Here is a 21549-nt window from a genome sequence, read left to right as displayed (position 1 = left end):
GGCATAGTTTCACCGGCGGCCTGTCCGTCTAAGGTAGTCGGCGAATATTAAAATAGTCCTAATCATAAAATAGCACTCAGTCAACCGTGCAGCCTCCTTAGGGAGGGGGGAGAATAGCTCACTTTCCCTCGAGGGCCTGAGAAAGAACAGTTGCAGGCGTCAGCATGGGGCATGACCCTTCTTCCTTCGGTCCGTCTTGGCGCTGGCAAGCGCCTTGGCGACCATCATCTCACCTTATTAGCCCGCGGCCTGGGCAGCAACCACGACCAGGGCTCCTTTCCCAGAGCAAACGCAGCCCTCCCACTGCCCGGCTCCTGATTGGAGGCTGGGTGTTTCGGATAATGACCTCCAGGACCCCTGTGTGGGTTACAGCCTGCTTGTGTAACTCCGACGGCAACTCAAGACGCCCGCAGCGGGGTGTGAGAAGAAGGGGCAGGCCGGTGCTTGCGCGTCCCCGGTGCCAGGGGCCCGGGAGGCTGCAGCGTGCCAGCTCCCGGGCTGCCCACGACGGCGGCTGCTCGCTGACATGAGGCATCTTCTTCAGCACGTCGCCTGCTTCTTCGCCCTGTGCTCTACGGGCTTCTTGGTGGTAGCCACCTGGACAGACTGTTGGATGGTGAATGCCGATGACTCCCTGGAGGTAAGCAGTCAGCAACTCCTTTTCTCTCACCCAAGCCCTTCCAAATGTCCTCTGAGCCCCCCTGCCTCACGGAGATCACAGGGATCAAGGACAATATCCAAAATGGACTGATCAATGCTTTATTCACTCCTCACTGAATCTTCATGTTATTAACCCATTTAATCTTCTCAGCTAATCTATGATGTAGGTATTGTTGTTATTCCATTTTGCAGATGAGGTAACTGAGTAATTCCTCTTTTTTCATAAGGTTAAATGCATACAAGGGCAATAATATAACCCCTGTCACGGAGCCCTCTAGAAAGTCACCTCGCCCATGGTTGCATATACCAATTTAAATAACGTTCCAGAACAGCCTTTCTTTCTCTTTCTTTCTTTCTTTCTTTCTTTCTTTCTTTCTTTCTTTCTTTCTTTCTTTCTTTCTTTCTTTCTTTCTTTCTTTCTTTCTTTCTTTCTTTCTTTCTTTCTTTCTTTCTCTCTCCCTCTCTCTCTTTCTTTCTTTTTCTTTTTATTGAATTTATTGGGGTGTCACTGGTTAACAGAATTATACAGGTTTCAGGTGCACAATTCTACAACACATCATCTATACACTGTATTGTGTGTTCACCACCACAAGTCAAGTCTCTGCCCATCCCCACTTATCCCCCCATACTCTCCTCCACCTCCCCCCACCTCCCCTCTCCTTGGTAATCACCACACTTTTGTCTGTGTCCATGTATTTTTTCTCTTTTTTCTCAATTTCTCCATCCCCCTACTCAGCCCTCTAACCCCCATACCCTGATAGTTTCTTAAAGATAAAATTGATAATCTTGATAACAACATTAAGAGTAGTGCAATAGACTTTCTTAAAGAATCATAATCTAAGAAACTGAGTAATCAAACTCAAGGCATATGAAACCTATTCAATTAATATGCTATAGAAAAATGCTATTTTGAGTTTCTAAGTAGGAGAAAACACATCTTCCAGTGAGTCCCAAGCTCCAGGGAACAGATATTCATTGAAGAAACACTCTTTTAAAAATGAGTTGCTCTTGGGAACCCACTGTTATACAAGAGTGAGTGAGTGGTTGACATTTGAAGATTGTATTTTTCTCACTGGAGAAGCTCAGAAAGAAGTAATTTTGGAGTTTAAAAGCATTTCCTGTAGCTATCAGAATCTGAGAGAGATAGAACTGAGTAAATATCAAAATCACCAATTTTTCGTTAGTAAGGTTTCAGAATGTGTATGTAAGAAAAAGAAACAATATATCAGGACCTCCAACAAAGAATAGACCAGCAACCCAATGTGTTCTCACATGTACATTCTGAAGGGGACAATTTAACAAATGCTATAATGTCACTTCTACAAAGTTTAGGAAAGATTCCTGAGATCAAAGGTATATATATTTTCTCCTAATTTTATTTATTCAACTCTCAAGTTGCAGTTAGAAATGGAAGGTAATAATCTTTCTATTTTGTTGTGTATTATTTCTGCCATTTTTTTCCTTACTTTTACTTTTCCTTGGAATCCTACATGACATTTCAAAACCAATGGAGTTATAAACACTTCTCTAGTGCTAAAAAATTATATTTCTGAAAATTTTGGTAGAACTAACTACTGTAAAGGATGTCTGATATACGTGAGTTCAGTGATGCATTTTAGCTGGTCATGCACATAAGCAGTGAGTGAAGACACTGCCCTTTGAACAGTGCACAGGGAAAAAGGCAGGTAAAAACTTCTGCTGCCATTAGCTTGCTGGACTTGAACAGACTTAAAATTATGTTTTAAAAGCATACACACAATTTTATCTGAAAGCATTGTTAAAATATTTTCTAAAACAATTTGAAAATCTTCCTGCGTAAGCTAATGGAACTGTTCACTTCACTCGATAAGCAATGGAGGTTTCAAAAGGGTCAAGCCTTGCTGAGAAAGATTGGGCGTCCTGGCATTTAAAGTGCCTTCTTGCTTTAGTTTCACTACATCCAACCAATCTGCCATCTGCTCTGGGCAAGAACACTTCTAGTTAAAATGAATGGAATGAGCAGCCTAGGTTATTCACCTCCAGTAAATCCTCACTAACCTTGGGCAAGCTTTAGTGAGTATTTCTTCATGTCTTCGTTTCCTATACTTGAAATATTCCGCTATAAATATTCCCCCAGAAGCCTCCATGTTAAAAGAAGGAATCTGTAACGAATGAGGCCCCCTTCTCTTCCAACAATCTCTTTATTTGGCAATATTTTTAAAGGGGCATGAATTTCTCTTAATAATTGCTCCTTCAATGGGCTAGCTTATGAAATCATAAGATTATTCATAAATTTGGAGGTTATGACGCTCACTGACTCAATTTTGCTGCTCTTCATGTTTCCTTCCTCATATATTTGCATCACCATCAGTCCATATTAACAGCTCACTCTATGCAACTATGGAACAAAAATTGGCACCACAAAAGTGATTTTTTAGAAAAAGCATCCCCATGGAAAAATTTTTTCAAAAAAAAGGAGTGCTATGAGCTTCTAGCTTTGTTAAACTTTTAGGATGATACAGGCTTCAGAGTTGGAAAATGGATCCTATAGCTCAGTTCACATAAAAACACACCGTGAAATGCATGTCATATAAAAGGTACTGTGCCCATTTCTCCTGGGGGCCATGAGGACGAAATAAGAATGAGCCGGGCCTGACAGGAGTGTACATTTAGTGAGGAAAGACACATGCGTATGAAACTATAGTAAAAGGCACGGGCCAATTCGGTTCACAGCTGAGAAAGAAATGAGTCAAGTCCCCCCGGGGCAGAGGAGTCCAGAGGTTACTTCCTGTCATAGATGCTGAAATAGGCCTGGGGAGGGAAGCAAATTTGAACAAAGCTTGGAAAAGATACAAAAGGTTTCAAAAGGTGGAAACGGCAGCAGGGCCTTCCAGCCAAGAGGACACATGCGGAGCCGAGCGCCAGCAGGAACGGGGCCTCCTTAGAGAATCAAGCAACAGGGAGTGCGAGGCACAGAGAGCCTCAGGACACCATGCAGGGCTATTTTGCCTTAACTTCTACCTGCCTCCATGAGGGAAGTTCTTTGCATTAAGTAAAACATTAGGAAAGAGAAATAGCACCCAGAACTGGGGTGTGCATAGTCCCAAATCAGGCACCAAGCACCCTAAGCTCCCGCGCTGCTCCTGCCACTATTGCTTCATGTGTGTCGCTGGGATGACAGATGTGGTGAAGGGAACTCGGGCTCTGAGCTTATTCTAGCCTGTGTTTGTGTCTTATTTATCTTCTGTTGATTGAGCAAATCACATCTCCTGTCTTTGGCTCATTTATAAGATGAAGTTGAACTCAGTTGTTTTAAGGTCCTTTTAAAGCCTTTACGTTCCTTAACATCAGGAGTCCTTGACTGTGACTATGTCAGCAATCCCACAGAGATGGCCAGTCACCCAATGACCCATGGCATTCAGAGCCTCCCCAGAAATTTCCACTAGAAGCTCAGAGTGAAAATTCTGCATTTTTCTGTGACTTTATAGGCTCTTCCTTCCTTTCTTGCACCCATTCTCCCTCCCTTCTTTTTCAATCTTCCTTTCACAAATATTCTTTGGCACCTGCTGTCTACCTGGTACTGTGGGTGCACGAGTATGAAGGAGGGTGAGATCTGGATCTTCCTGAGGTTGCTCCCAGCATATTGTGGAAGACAAACCGTGAACTGATAGTCGTGATATGATAGCGCAAATAACTGAATTGCCAGCTCACTCAATCTTGGATAACTGATGAAGTCTACCTAGAAGAAGAAATATCTGAACTAAGGACTTGATGGATAGATGAGCAAAGATGTAGAGTGTCCCTAGCACAAGAAATGATATAGGCAGAGATCCAGGTATGAGAACACTGTATTTTTGTGGCTTTGTATATCTTTTAGCATGATGAGAGTTTTCAATGTAAGGAAGAGAATATGGGGACTGGGTCTCAAGGGCTTTGCATGTCATGTAAAATAGAGTTGGTATGCCGTAGACAAATGTGTTTCACTGTAAGCAAACATATACATGTATTTTAGAAAGATCAGTTATTCTAGCTGCTTGTGGAGGATGTTGGAAAGGGGTGAAATGAAGCATCGAGAAACCCATTAGGAGACTTTGGCCGTAGAACCGGAGGGAGACCATGGTGGTGTGGGCTAGGAGGGCATCAAGCATAAGGAGATGTGTGACGATATGGGTAACTCTAAAGAATTCAAATTGATAAGATTGGTAATTGATTGCATGCGGAGAAAGTGGGCTAATGAAGAGGGAGAAGCCAAGATTGAAATCTTTACTGTTTGGGGGCAATTGGTGAACTGCTGGAGTCACTCACCTAGAGCTTAAATGGAGAAAAATTAGTCTCTATTCAGACGTCATCAAGCAACAAGGTCCCTGAAACATCTTACTTTCCTATCTTGCTTAGATTCTTACACAGCACCTCAAGGCGGGGTGGTTATACAATGCTTTATAGTGGGGAGACTTACAGGTTGAACTTGATGTTGGAGGGACCTGAGATTAAATCCCACCTTGCCAGGTAATCAGCTGTGAATTTTGACAGGTTTCTAAGCTGCTGTAAACCACATTTCCTCATGTTTTGTGAGGATTCACGTGTACCAGGCAAATACAAATCAGTCAATAACTGTTAGATATATTACTGTCTGTTTGCAGTTTATAGGTTTATTTTTGTTCTGGAGGAGGAGATGACATTTTGTATAATGTTCACTTAAAGGTGAGATATGACATTTAAGCTCTATTCCTATTTTCACTATTGATTCTCTTGTAGAAATTTTGTTTACTTCTCTGGGCCGTGGCTTGCCCATTTTAATGTTTATTACTGTTTTTTGTTTTTTGTTTCTGTCTCACCAGGGGAATAGGCAGACAACAGACAAAATAACATAAGTTATCTATTAAATGCATCTTAAATAGAAAATAAGTTATGAATAAATAACATTATTAACATGTTACTTATAGTATAAAACATGTAATTATTCATTATCCACACTGAAATAGTAAAGTAGTTTCTTCACAAGATTACTGGTCTCTCAACTATCACAGGAAAAAAATGTTTTCACAAGATTGTTTCATTTTCAGTTAATCTTTTGTTAATTATTGATTGAGAACTTGCTATACACCAAGCACTGTTATGATTAAAATTTTATTTCCTTAAATGAACGTTTTCTGCATTTGGATCTATATTATCCCTGTCACCAGGTTTTTCCTGGCAATTTCTATTTGCATTGATGATGCTACAATTTTTTGAGACATAAAATAAATATTAAAGTAAATCTATCTAGCAAGTACTGTTATTATTTATATATAGTTTTACTTTCCAGCTGATTTCAAACTCTTTCGTTGGACATCTGAGGCTACAGAAGTTGTCTTATTCATACCATGATCTCTTATAGCACCTAACATGGATTCCAGATCATGGAAACCCAGGATGCATTTGTTGACATGAATTGATTGGCTATCTATTAAGATACTTGTCATATTTACTGAGAGGATGAATAAATGAATGCAGATGAAAGACAGTGTAAAGTGATTTTTGGAGACTCACATTGAGCCCTAAGCGAGAAGTACCTCTGTAGGGACACCAGCACGATTTTTAAGGCAAGATCTTTTATCTTGCTACAACTTCAATTTTCTCAAGGTATGGATTTGGTTTCTGTTTTTAATAAGGTAAGGATAAAAACCTAATCCCCTGGGATGCATAATAAAGTTGTTGAAGAGCATATTCTGGTCTAGAGAACATAGCTTTTCTGCCTAGTATTTCAAAGAGAGAAAGAAATGGAGACCAGAAAAAAAAGAAAATTAGTATTTTATTGTTGTTCATTCAACATAAATTATGATCTCTCACTGGGCAGAAATCATTGCAAAGTTGTGAAACCATACTTTCATGAGCATTCTAAACTGATTAAGTGTGTGACTTAAATTAAACAATAAATGTAACAATTGAAATATTTAGATAGTTCAGATATGTAAATTAGGTAACAACTGTGAAGACAACAAAAATTATATTTTACCTATTTAGTTTGTATTATCCTGTTTTTGCTATTTATACTTTTAGCCAGTGCTCCACAAATAAGCAGGCAGAGCTAAACCAAATATATCTTAGCAAATAAAGTCATGTTACATAAATGGAGTAGAAAGGAAAGGTGGCTCCTATTGTGATTATTTTAATCTTGCTTCCCCATCCTTATAAACACTGGTCTTGAGTTCTTTAGACCCTCAGAGAATAAGAAAAATAAAATTAAATATTAACATAAATAGTTTAGAATCCTATTATAAAAAATTCAAATGCATTTTATGTTAAAATTGAAAATGTTTCAAGTTTTAGTTAGTAAAACATGTTATTTAGTATTATCAAAACTTAGTTGGTAAACACATAATACATAGCTGTAGAATTGTACACTTGAAACCTATATAATTTTATTAACTAATGTTACCCCAATAAATTTAATTTAAACATTAAAGTTAAAAATAAAACCTTTGCATATTGATAAATATATTTAAGTAAGTCCTGGAAACAGATAAGTTGAATATTCAATGTAAAGTATGTTAGCACAAGGATAGTAAGTTGTTATTAAAATGATCATTTCCTATATGTGTGTATACAAGGTGGTTTTTAAAATACATCTACATTTAATTTTTTTGTTTGTGAATTCTTCTTCCTATGTATATTTCACACAAATCAAAGTACATACATATTTATACCTTAATGTATATTGACAAATAAAATTGTGTTTGATAATGGTCAACAAAAATAAGGATTTACTAAGCTTACTGTGCATAAATCTCCTATGTAACTGGATAAGAAATACAGGCCAATTAATTAAAGTATTATTAAGTTTCTCTAATTCTATATCCATAAAATATGTGGACGCAAGACAAACACAACCAAAAGTACACTAAACAAGACAAAGCAGGCAAAATTGTGTCTTGCTGCTTGTATTTTGAAAGTAATAAGAAACGGAAATTAGCAAAGACTACGGTAGAGAAACCTTAATGGAAAACTGGTAAGGAGATCAGAATGAGAAACCCCAGGATTAAGGAATTAATTGATGCTTCTATAAAGTCAGCTGGAAAGAGTCATCCTCAATATGGTTTCCTATAGCTTTTTCTGAGTGGTATCCGGCTCATGCTGGGTACTGTGGTAAATACTTTCCAGAGCCAGTTGAGTAAGTGGGATCCAGGCTGACACCAAATCAGTATAAATTCTCTGGTCTAAATAATAGTTCTTTAACTCTTGGATTCAGCTGTCCTAGTCCTTTCAGTTAAGTCGAAAGCACATATTGAGGGTCAGTGCATACAAATAGGTAACCACTATCTAAGCCAAAGTTCATATGACAGTTAATGTGTGTGTAGTAGATAGACAGATTTTTTCCCCCCTCAATAAACATTTATTGAGCATCTATTATGTACCAAGAAGGAGCGCCTGTCAGCTCTTTCAGGCAAGGTGTCATGCCTGTCTCGGTTATTGCTGTGTCCATACCATTTAGTTAGCTGGTACACTGAAACATGACAGACATTCAATGAATATGATTTGAAAGATGACAACAGACGGACTTAGGAGACAGATGTGCATAAATGTACATACAAAAATATAATTTAATATTGTAAATACTAGAGAAATATGGATAATTACTGTGGGATCTGGGAAGAGATTAACTCTGGTTGAGAGCCTGGGAGAACCTACCTCATGGAAGATATATCTTGGAAGTGGAATTTGAATATTAGTTAGAAATTTGACAGATTGAGAGCAAGGAGAGTTATTCTTGTTGTTATATACCATGAGGGAAAAACTCAGATGCCTATAGGAGCAAGGAAGCCAAGATGCATGAAAGAGGCAGACTGGGTAGGAACAGCAAGGAGCCTATGGACACAAATCCCACTTACATAGAGCAGCTACTCTGCCCATGGTAATTGTTGCTACGTTGGACCAGGAAGTCCAGGTGGCCACACTGACCAAGTTTCCAAGGTAAGCCAGAAATCTGGACTGTTCTGTAAAACCTCTGTGTTTCACAACTAACTAATTTTAAGAGATTTCTGCTGTCCTTGCATTTGTGACTTGTACTTTCATTGTCATGCCTTGGATAAACTTCTCCGTATTTAGGAGATAACACCTTCTATGCTTCAGAATCAATAGCTATTTATTGAAATAATATACACATTTCTCTAGTATGGTGTTGTACATTATTTATTAACATATAAATCACACATTAAGAGGAAAAGCTTAAATTTGGAATCTTCTATTTTGGACAACCCTGGGAGATAAAAATTATTAGTTAACATTTTGCATTTTTGCCCTTTAAGAAATGTTAACCATGTAATCCAAGCATCAGACTGCTTTTTAAGAGCCTTTTAAGACAACTTTTAAGAACTTAGACCTGCTTGCCTTTTAGAAAGTTCTTAATAAGCCATTATACAAGAGACACAAGTGAAGACTACATACTATAAACAAAGAGGGCTTTCTTCAATAAGCCAAATAACATTAAATCTTTTAACCTTGTCTTTCATGCACAAAGGCACCTTTAAGGGTGTCTCCAGTAAGTGCTGTATTAACACAGAAGTTTGGTTAATTACAGCCACTATTCTCACATACCTCAACTGAGCATGAATACCAAGCAATCTACTAGTGTGCCCCTGGGCATTAATACCTAATGAAATTGGATTCCTTGTTTCCTCTAATGAGCTCATTGCTCTTCTAAATATGGTCATTGCAGGTAAATGATCAATAGCCTTGAAAATGACACCACCACTGGATTATGTTGGCGAGAAAGAAAAACTCTTTATGTGAAATGAGTATTGTGGCATATATATCTCAGCTGACTTTCTAAATAACCTCATATACAACAAGAATAGCCATAGTGGATTTGTTGGTTTGTTTTAGTGGCTGAGTTAGATGAAAACTGTGGACAGTCACTCTGAGTATAGAGAAGTGACTTCAAATCCACATAACCTAGCCCAAGTTGAAATAAACAAGATCCAGCGCGTTTCTGTTAATAGAGAGACTGGCGGGCAGCAGGCTATGAAAAGGTCTGTTTTCCGTTATGGTACGTACAATAGTTATAGCATATTTCTGTTATAGTATACTGGTTTAGTACAAGTAACCTCTACTGTTTGTTTCCTAGGGCTGTCATAACAGATCATCATAAATTTGGTAGCTTGATGTCCATGTAAGAATGTCCAAACCTTCAGAGTATTTTTATAAGAGTTTATTTGAGCCAAACTGACAACAGATGTCAGGAAGCAATATCTCAAATGCTCCAGAGAATGACAGTTTGCAGTTTCTTTTATACATTTGGAATTAAGGAGGGAACATAAAGAAGATTACATGAAGGTGGGAGAAAGCAAGTCGGGGGTTGAATTACAGCATGGTTAACATGATTATGTGTTCTCTTGAGGGTGGTTATACTTCCAAGAGGTCTGAAAAAGAGGCTTTTCAAAGGTGTGTTGACCTAGATGCACAAAAACAATGGACAGGTCTTGCTTAAGGCAAATATAGCCTTTTACTAAAGCAGTTATATGCCTGGGGCATGACTACCCATCATGACATGACCAGTTAGAATTTATGATCAGACCACCCTGTAAGGTTATTTTCAGTCACTGGAATTGTTAGGCTTATTATAGAGTCCCCCTTTTTTTGTCCACATTCACACAAGAGAAATTTATTATCTCACAGTTCTGGAGGCCAGCAGTTTGAAATCTAGGTGTTGGCAGGACAGCCCTGTCTCTGGAGGCTCTAAGGGAGAATCTGTTCCTTACCTCTTCCAGCTTCTAGGGCTGTGGGAATTGCTTGACTTGTGCCCACATCACTTCAATCCCTGCCTCTGTGGTCACATTTCCTCTTCTGTCTGTGTCTCTCCTCTGTCTCACCATTAGATTTAGGACCCACCCTGGTAATCTAAGACAATCTTTTTATTTCAAGATCCTTAATTGCATATGCAAACATTTTTTTTCCAAATAAGGTCACAGGTTCTGGGGATTAGGAGATGAACATATCTTTTTGGAGACTATCATTCAGTCCATTACATCTACATTTCTCCACTGTCATTGTGGTTAGTTAAGAAAGCTGAACACAGTCACTACTCAGGTTATTATGGTATTTAAGTAACTTATTAATATTATCATTTACTGAATAAATAACTTATATTGTGTGTGTTGGTACTTTTTAATTCTTATAACCTTTCTGGAATTATCTTTTCTTTGCAGGTAAGGAGATAGAGGCTGAAAAAAGATAAGATCTTGCCCAAGGATACAACGCAACTAATAAATGCCAATTATATTTAAAGTCTATATGTTTCAACTATGGCTTACATTTTATTCTTATATAACTTTACATGTTCACATTCTTTTTTAGAAATTGATGTGTTAAATTTCACAGGATAGATTTTTTTTCATTAAATTCTTGGTCTCAGTGATTCCTCAGCTTCCTGAGGTAATACTCTATAGGGTTCAGAACATCACTTTCAGATTTAACCTTAAGAAGAGCAAGCCAAAGTGAGGTTTTACAGAACAATGGTTATAGGATGAGAATACATTTAGGGCTTACTACTTCACCCAAAGCTATCTTTTAATTAATTTCCATTTCTAGAGTAGTTTAGTCCGAATGGATTTGCCATTTTATAAACTGGGTGTTAAGTTTACCGCAGTGCTTAAGGCCATAGGCACAGGCTGTGGTGTTTGAGTCCTCTCTTCTCCATTTGTTAACACTGCTCGCTTGGGGTTAATCACTTAACTTTCCTGTGCCTCCCTTTCTTTATTTGTAAAATAGACAATTATAATGATATCTCACAGGATCCTTTAAGAGATAAGTGAAATAATAATATGCTTAAACAGTAACCGCTTCATAGTACAGAATCAATATAGAAGTATTAATTATGACCAATTAGAAGTATTTTACATAGAAAGTGATAATAGCAGTACCACATTTAAAGTTGTGATGGAGTAGCCAGCAGTAGAGCTCAGTAGAGTTTTATTTGGCACACAACACAGCTTCAAAGCAGAACACGGGGCAGAGGGTGTCAGAGAGCAAATACTACCTGATAGGATTTTCCTTTGTGAGTCAAAGTGTTTTCTGTTCCTTCCTTTCTTCTTCACAACAACTATAATCCCCCTGCCTTTGCATTTCTCTCCCCACTCTGCTATTTATTCTTTCTTTAAGGAAAAAAATGAGTTTTCATTTTCCAAGATAATCCTTGTTAAATCTTACCTATTTCCAGACTTCCAAGGTAATTGAGTCCGTAATTGAGTCAGAAGAAACAGTCATATTAGCTCTGTTTCATATGCATGAGCTCCATCAAGAATCCTGGAAACGATTTTCTGTTGGCAGGTTTACAATTCTAAGCAATCTCTTGGGACGTACAATTTAGAGATAAAGTATGGGAAGGCTCAGAGCACTGGTAGCTTTCAGCTCTAAGTGGACAAAGTATTATCTGCACAGCATTTCTAAGTAAAAGTGGCTTACAGCTGTCAGGTTGTATAAAATTAATGCCCAGTTTGTTTACATCCATATCATTGCTTAAGCATTTGCAGTCTGTCAGTGGAGCAGGAAGGAAGAACTCGTGAGGTCTTTATAGTTCGCTTATTTGTGTTTTTATATATAGCTTTCTGTGGCAATTATTTTAAATTTATGAACCTCATATATAATAACACTTTTCTTCAAAGAACCCAGTGTTCATGATGAAGACAAATTAATGTACATTCTTAATAGACTTCAAGACGCCAGCAGTCATTATCTATTGTTATATTGATTTGGGGCAGGGATTGAGTAAATGTCAGCACAGGGGAGTGAAATGAATTGTCTCCGTGTTAAACTATGACTGGATGATGGGACCAGCCATAGGCATTTGCATATTTTTATTTCTGATTTTTATCCATCCTAGGCATGACTTAGCCCTCCCACCCCTACTCAGGAAGTGAATTCATTTCCTAGTGGGGAAAGCCTTTAATTCTTAGTGCTTAGGGGAGAACACTCGAAAATGCATTGTGTTTGTTGTAAATGAAATTCTGATCATGCTTGTGATCACCATACTTTGTTGTCAAACACAACAGCCAAGTTCTTTCTTTGATCAAGGTTGAACTGAAGTGTGTCTGCGTGAATTGTTTCACATGGTGTCTTCTCCAACTTCTAGGTGAGCACAAAATGCAGAGGCCTCTGGTGGGAGTGTGTCACAAATGCTTTCGATGGCATTCGCACCTGCGATGAGTACGATTCTATACTCGCGGAGCACCCCTGTACGTATCCCTGAGATATTCCCCTTGTAGGGAGGGAATATTATAGAAAATTAAACTCAGGTTTCCATTATGTGCTTTTGTTTTCTACAGCACTGTATTAAGGTTCTGGCAAGTTCGAAATATTTTGATTAGACATTTAGTTTGTTTCTAAAATGTGAGTTGAAACATTTTAGCATATTTTATCTTTTCCCATGGATTTGTAAATTCTTTAGAGTAAAAATATTATCTTGCTCATTTCTGCTTTTCCCCAAAGGACCTGGCATAGTGCCTTATACACAGTAGGCTTATAGTAAACATTTTTTAAATGGAAACAAATTCTTAAGGATGCTGGGATTTTATGATTAGAATTGACAGTTTAGATGAAAAGCATTTCAGAGATGTATTTTCGCTATGACTGTGTTCAAATAGGAAGTTTATAGCATTTCAATGGAAGATTTGCCCAAAAAGAGAATTAGAGATAGAGGGACAGAGACAGAAAGAAACAGATTAAAGCAAATTGGTTTTAGTTTCTTTCAAAGTAATTGACAGGTGATGGTATCACATGGCAACTTCTTTTCTCAAGATAAATGGAAAGTAAACCTTGGAATGTGACTTTTCCCTGGGAAGCTATTTCATCCAGGGTAAAGAACCTAAAAGGAGCAGTGCTATAAAATATCTTCCCCTGCCATTTAGGATTTGAGTGCCAGAACACTTTTAACATAATTCATAAGGCCTTTATTTCATCTTTTTTTAAAAAAAGACATCTTAATTCATTCTCATTTTTCCCTTCCTGTGCTAACCTAGTTCTACCTACAAAGAAACATGATTTAGCCCTGGCCTGCTTGGCTCAGTGGTTAGAGCATTGGCCTGCGGACTGAAGGGTCCCAGGTTCGATTATGGCCAAGGGCACATTCCTTGGTGCAGGCTCCATCCCTGGCCCCATCGGGGCGCATTGTGGGGGGTCAACCAGTCCATGAGTCTCTCTCACTTCATTGTTTTTCTCTCTCTCCCCTCCACTCTCTCTGAAAAAGCAATGGAAAAAATATCCTTGAGTGAGGATTTTTAAAAAAGAAGCATGATTTGGTCCGTAGACATAGAAATTAATGCTGACACAAGGCTATTCCAGAAATACAGTGGTATGGTTACCCCTGAGGAAAAAAAGATGAAGTCTTTCAATTTTTTAGACATTTATGCAAAAAGGAAACAAAATCACTCATAAGCACACTGCACAAGAGAAAATCACTATTTATGTTTTAATGTTCCTTTTTTATCTTGCTTACACTATCTCATATTTTTCTTTTGCTCTAGTCTTAGCTATTAGTCACTAATAATATCTAAAAGATGCATTTTGTTTCAAAATTCTATCATATACTTAAAGACAACAGAGATGAAAATGTATTCTAAGAAAATATAATTATATAACCTTTTCCATCACCCTGTGTACCTAGAGTATGCAGACCCAGATAAATACTTTTTTCAGGGCTCCTGTTGATGTAGTTAATTTGAATCCCCCACATCCCTGCAAATTAGAATATATTTAATATTATCCTGGCAGTCAAATCTCACACAGTCCTTGAAAGGAAATTCCTGGCTAACCTGCATTAGCAACCCGCTTGCAGTGCTGCTTTCTTGGACTTGGCCCACCCATGGGGCTCCCTGTATGAGCCTTAGAATTCTGAAGAGCATCTGAACAATGCTTTGTGTGGGATCATGGGTCAAATAGAGGAAGAACAGGACCTGCAATGATTTCAGGGCACCCCATCCTGATGGTGCTCCTGTCACTGGGTAGTCCCAGGTTCCAAAAAGGGTCATAGAAATTTCAAGGGAGGCACTGCAAAGTGTGAGACCCTTTGGCTTAGGGTACTGAGTAGGTGGAGTCCCACTTGTACATATCATTTGACAGTCAAGAGGATGTGCTGAAATATAAAAACTAATGAGATATACATGATTTTCTTTCCTCAGTTTTGAGAAAAGTCAGCCTTAGATTTTGCCTAAATTTGAAATTTGTGCTTACTTTTTTTTCAAATAATGCTAAATTTTGAACCTTAGAAATTCCATTCTAGAAATGAATGTATACTTATATATTAATAAACAATAATTACATATAGCATATTTACCTAGTAATAAGGTAGAAGCTGATTTTATGCATTGATTTTCTCTTACAACTATCATAAAAATATTTTTTATTTTAAATAAGAAAAATTGGCTACAGTTTTGCAAGCAGCCTATTACTAAATAGACCCTAAAGTTACCTCATCATTGGGGAAAATTATTCTCAATGCAAGAAAACCCCAAATCACTATGAATATAAAACCTAATTACTGTATCATTAAAGGAATAAATTTTATTACTCCTCTCCATTAGCCAGCTAAAAGAGTAGTCGTTCTGACTTCAGGTAATTAACCCTGTATTTGCTATGAAATCTTCTTATTGCTAATTTAGCATAGCTGTGAGTCAGTTCAGGAAGCTTTCCCAGTTGAAGATGCTGCTATTCCACTTCTATTCATTTTATCTTCTCTTCCCTGGGTCTTCTACTGTATGTTCTCACTGGCTGTAGCTTTAAAATATGCTCAGTTGACGATGCAATGTAAAGGGGTTAATACTGAAATCTTGGCCAAGGAAGGTCATGACCTGAGGGAATTTGAAGGAGAATATGACCTGTCTTCCAGAAACAGTCTTCTACTCAATGACAGAAGCTCTTCCTCTTTCTACAGTTCTCCCACCAGCCTAAATTCTCAAGAGATGTCTTAAATAATTTTATCTTGCTCCCCTAGATCAAACTTTAACAAATCACTTTTAATTTTTTACAGCAGAACTTCAAACAAATTTAGTGATCTGATCATTTACTTATTGAATATTCATTGAGTACCTTCTGCACGACACTCTACTTTCAGTTCAACTTCACTTTTCCTTCTTGTGAACAGGACTCATTCCTGAACAGGAGGCCAAAGAGAAACATTTATTTAGTCGCCACTATATGTCAGGCATTTTGCTAGGAGGCCAACAAGACTAAGTACTAATCGGTGCTTCAACAAATAATAATGCCAATAGCCTCATAATATCTTTATGTTTTATGAAAAATTTAAGGTTACTCATTTCCAAGTTCGTGCAAATTTAAATGCACAGTTCTTTCAGTGGTCTGTGTTAATGCATGAGGTTGTCTGGTTTTTTTTGTACTTACGTGAGTTAACATGTTTCCTTCCTCTATCTATGCCGTAACCATGTGTCCTGATCTTCCAGTGAAGCTGGTGGTAACTCGGGCGTTGATGATTACTGCAGATATCCTAGCCGGGTTTGGATTTATCACCCTACTCCTTGGTCTGGACTGCGTGAAATTCCTCCCTGATGAGCCATACATCAAAGTCCGCCTCTGCTTTGTTGCTGGAACCACATTACTAATAGCAGGTACTGGTATGGACTAGTGAGAGAGGTAGAGATACTCATTAGTAATAGAGGTCTTGAGGTGAAGGAGATGGGTGATGTTCTGAAGAAGTTCATTTTAGGATCATATGTGACTTGCATGTCTAGATTGAAGGAATAAAGAGCACATCCACAAGCCCTACTTTCTTTAGCTTTGGAATCAGATAATTAATATTTTTTTGTTAATATGGCAGATCAAGATTCATCAAAATCCTCAAAGTATTTTTCAACCATCTAAAGTAGCTGTATAATGCTTTAATTAAAAAAAAAAAATCTATTATGATATTCCTGAAGTTAAATTCACTTAAGCCCCAAGCTTAATTAAGCCTCCTTACCTGTACCCACCCCCACCAATTCTTTTTAGTAATGAACTAAGTTGTGCCAAGTCCTATGTTAGACTTCTCTGGTGTGCCAACCCATTTGATCATAAATGAAATGGTAAACAGGTCATATTATTATTTTCACTTAAGAAGCAGATGAATAAATGGAGTTCTGAAGACTAATAAATAAAACATGACTAATAAACCATAAGTCAAGAAACACTTCACATGGTGTTTATTAGTGAAACAGCAAAACTGATATTTTACTCAGGTCTGTTATCAACTTCAAAGTTTAGTCTTTCTTTATCACAACATGATGTCATCTTTGGATCTTAATGCCAGTTGGGAGGAAGTATCCTGTTGGACAAATCAACAGGAACACCCTCCAGTGAGAAAACCATCTTCTTTAATGGTAGAAACAAAAAGTTAGCAAAGTAAATGTAAGTGGGAACCTGACCAGGCACCGTAGGTAATGAATGGATAGAGATTGTGGAACTAAAAATACTTGGAGATATATATGTGTGATGTGTGACCTTAGGCCAGTTACTTAACCTGTCTCCGTTTTCTTTTTTTTAAGATTGCCATCTCTTTCTTTTTTCTTTTTTTTAAATTTATCTTTATTGTTGAAAATATTACAAATGTTTTCTTTTCCCCCTCCCATTTTCTGATCTGCAAAATAGCCTGAAGCCTTGGCAGTAATAGCTACTGTGACTTGCTATTGTGAAGACCCAATGTGACAGAGAAAGCTCATAGCAGAGGGCCTAACCCATCACAATCTCAAACCCAGGCCTCCCTGATTTTTTCATGCACAAACATTGAGTCAAGGCCAGGATGATCCTTAGGTTGTATTAAAAAGTCACAAAAATGTAGTTACTTTTCCTTTGTAAGCATACATTCCCATACCCAGCCTAGTGATAACATAAAGCTTTTATATGTAACAATGTTTTACTTGCTAAATTTAGACATCATTTAATGCTATAAAGTTTCTTTACAGTGTACTTTTGGAGACATAACTAGATACTCCATTTTTTAAATAAAACAACAAAATGAGCTAAAGTTAAAGAAAATCAAGTCAATAAAGAAAATCCCTGTAGGAATGGCTGAAGAAAAATGACTAAATTGCCAGGCATGGCCAAAGACTTGGACCCATCACTCAATATTAGTAATATTCTGTTTCTAAGTTTCAAAAAAGGAATTTCCATTCTAAACCTGTGCGGTACAGTATTATAGAAAACACATGATAATTTATACCCTGTTATCTAAAGGTTATATGTTCATGATATGGTTCTTCTTAAAACTTTTTGCATTAAACAACTGAGAGAAGAATGCAATGAAAAGGTGGTTTAAAGAGATACCACAAACTCCCTAGAAAATACTGTGAAAGTGTTTTCGGACACTACAATTTCAGAAATATCTTTTGCACATAGCCTTTTATCCCCCAATTCCCCATCTTTTTTTTTCTTTTTTCCTTTCATGTAGGCCCTGACATGCAATTTATTCCTTTAAAACAAGCAAACCTTAGTGGTTTCACTTCAAACCAGTCAATTATCAGATAGACTAATCTATGGGTATTAAATTTTATTTAAAAGGAGTAACTCTTCTTTGTTTATTCTTATATGTAGGGGTGATAGATAAGAATTTATTTTAAAATAAAGACAATTTTTACTTCAGGTACTAGATTGTAACCCCAACACACTAAAATGAATGACTTTAAAAACATAGTTTTCATATGAGTGCTGGAGCTGACATAGCTTCAGTCATAGGGCTGGGTAGTGGGGAAGGGGAGCGATAGAATGCTCTGAAGACATCTACTCTCAAAATACTGATATTGAACGAACATATGTTCTTCATTATTTGTCTTAAATTTTATATTCTTTCTCTTCTTTGGATTTTTTTTTTGTTTTTAATATTTTTCTTCCTACAATATAAAATATCATTGGAAAGATAGAAAAATTAAAGAAAACCATAGTGAACATTTTAGTTTTATAAAAACAGATGAGCACGGTGCTATTTTATTTTTGCATTTCTGAGATATAACTTGGAAGAAATGTAAGCTGGAAGGCCAGAGGAACATGCAGACCAGGCGATGGAAATTGGAGTTGTTCATGAATCCATGGTATCATTAGTATTCCTCTAAATGGTGCCACCTATTTTGAGCGGCAGGATTTAAATTTGGGAAAGACCTGCATTGTTCGTTTTGCATCTTTCCTTTCTTTCAGGTGCCCCAGGAATTATCGGCTCTGTGTGGTATGCTGTCGATGTTTATGTGGAACGTTCTTCTCTGATTTTGCACAATATATTTCTTGGCATCCAATATAAATTTGGTTGGTCCTGTTGGCTTGGAATGGCTGGGTCTCTGGGTTGCTTTTTGGCTGGGGCTGTCCTCACATGCTGCTTATACCTCTTCAAAGGTAAGAACAAAATAAAATAGCACACTTCCTTGCCCCAGTGTAATTTTTCCCAATCCAATGGAAACAAACCTCATAGCCCAAAATAATGTTATTTACTTGATCTCTACCTATTGCCAATAAAATTTTCAGTTGTTTGAGGACAACTGATTTCTGATATTCAAACCTATTACCCAGTTAGTGGTATATTTATTGAAAAAAAGGAAACCCACAGCTGTAACTGTGTCTGACATCCAAATATATAATGATTACTTTGATGTGTTATAATCTTATGAGTCTTACTTCACCCAATCTATTAAATTTATATCTAGAGTTAAACAGAGAAGTAGACTGAGAAACATGTCAAATATTTGTTGTTAAAAAGTGTAATTTGGTTTCTAAAAATACTTAAAAATAAAAAGAATTCCTCTTCTTATCAAGAAATAATAAAGAAAATACTTGGTTGAATTTTAAATCTGAAAATAACTTTCAGGATAAAAATCTAGATCATCACCTAGAGGTCTTCTTAGATGATTCTTTCCTAGAATATGTATATTTTTGCCTCTTTTTGAGAAGAATATATAAATTGACATTATTTTATGTCCAAAAGGTTACTCTGCCATAGTTATTTTTCTATCTCTACCGTTACCTCTCCCAAACAGATGTGGGACCTGGAAGGAACTACCCTTATTCCGTGAGGAAGGCCTATTCGAATGCAGCTGTTTCCGTGGCCAAGTCCTACGTGGCCCCCCGGACAGAGACTGCCAAAATGTATGCTGTGGACACGAGGGTGTAGGGTGCTGCATGCGGTCTGTGTGGATATGTTACTTACGAATCAATCAGTAATTTCAGGTGAATAAAGCAGAAGGTAAACTTAGGAATAGTTATTTAAACGTCATGTTCAACTAAATTAGCTGTGCAGCTTAATCAAAAAGTTTGTCACATCTTTTCTGCTATTCTCATATTCTCATTCTTTCTCTCTCTCTCTCTCTCCTCTCTCTCTGTCTCTGTCTCTCTCTGTCTCTCTCTCTCTGTCTCTGTCTCTCTTTGTCTCTCTCTGTCTCTCTCTCTCTCTCTTTCTCTCTCTCTCTGTCACACACACACACATACACACACACACACACACTTTCCCTATATTTCAAGATGAGGTTGCTAAGATATAAAAATGTTTGTGATTCTATATTGCTATTAGAGGCTGTGACATGGTGATACTAAAATAAAATAACACTTTAAGAGTATAAAGCAACCTTCAAAAGAGGCCTGAGATTCTCATTTTTGAAGGGATTGACAAACTCTCAGCTCTTTCCCTGGATTTTGGTTCACTCTTTGTATTCTCCACTGAGTGAATTATTTATAACTTTGAAGAAGATGGTTCTTCTAAATTCAATCTAGTATATCAGTGCCCACTATTGCTCTGATTCTGTTAAAATAGAAAAAAGAAAAAAAAAAGCTTTTTGTGCCTGCCACTAGTAGAAGCTAAAGATAAGAAATTTCCCCTTCACACTCCAAATGCCAAAAGCAAATGCTAAATTAATAGCAGGGCCCGTGGTGATTTTCTTGCTCATTAACAATGGGAGAGAGCTGTGTGTTGTTATCACTGCTCCCTGCTTCCCTATACCGTGCCAAATTACTGGACTAGAGCAGTAATAGCTAAGCAAGGAATTCACTCATTTATTGACTGGGCATCCAAATGTAATTTATGAATGCACCACATTAGAATTCACTAACTCAGGTGGCCTTTCACAACTAGATCCTCAACCCCTAGGCAAAATATCTGACATATGATAAAATTTAACAAATATTTGTTGATTGAAAGAAAGAAACCTCACAACTCTTTACTTAATCAATTTTCCTCATAAAATATGTGCTTTTTTGAAAAAAATGAATTATGTAGACACTTAAAGAAATCAATGAATGATTGCTAAGGGATTCATTCATATTCATAATGTAATCATCTTAAAGTTTTTAAATGACAAAGTTTTAAAATGGTTATAAAATGTAATCCCAGCCTTCCCAATTCTGTGTAATTCACATGAATAGCATTGATCCTCTTGCAGTACCTTAATGAACTATTGACTAACCTGGAAATTATTTCTCTGGAAAATGAAAATTTAGTTGTGATTTTCTGAAGACACCGAAAAGAGTGCTTCAATTAAAAAAACTAAAAATAAAGTGAAAATGAGATGATGAGGCCTAATACATATATAAATGTCTTTGAGAATGGTGTTCATGATTTTAAAAGATATTTATTTATCAGTATTTTCAGGAGAAATTTTTATCTAATCTTAGAATTTAGAGGAATTGATTCACTTTTATGGGTATTATTATCTGTGTAATTGACTCTGAAAAAAATAATTTGTAGGTCACATTTCCAAGTTATATGGGTATTATTCTATATATTTTAAAACTTATTTGTCTTGGTCTTTTTTCTCAACTTTGTTTTTTAAAATTTTTATCTTCACTTTTATTTTATGATATATTGACTGTTATCTTGCAATCCTTCTAGGGAAATGCAAGGCAAAAATTAATTAGTAACTCATTAGATTTTAGAGATACATTTTTTTTTCCTTCTTAAAGATTTCATTTGTATTAGAA

At 36.9% G+C, this 21549-nt stretch overlaps 1 protein-coding gene across 1 annotated transcript; it reads left to right on the top strand.

Moving 5' to 3' along the window:
* Positions 1–341: 341 nt before the first annotated feature.
* CLDN16 (claudin 16) lies at positions 342–19750 on the top strand. Its single transcript, XM_087817890.1, has 6 exons — positions 342–450; positions 483–640; positions 12746–12848; positions 16068–16232; positions 18787–18978; positions 19617–19750. Exons 1-6 carry the CDS (start codon positions 342–344, stop codon positions 19748–19750), a joined length of 861 nt encoding a protein of 286 aa, XP_087674016.1.
* The last annotated feature ends 1799 nt before the right edge of the window (positions 19751–21549 follow it).

This window comes from Miniopterus natalensis, chromosome 6 (genome assembly GCF_054644295.1).
Source record: "Miniopterus natalensis isolate mMinNat1 chromosome 6, mMinNat1.hap1, whole genome shotgun sequence".
Taxonomy (NCBI): domain Eukaryota; kingdom Metazoa; phylum Chordata; class Mammalia; order Chiroptera; family Miniopteridae; genus Miniopterus; species Miniopterus natalensis.
Note: the sequence above shows the minus strand (reverse complement) of the source record. Positions and strands in the feature narration are given on the sequence as shown.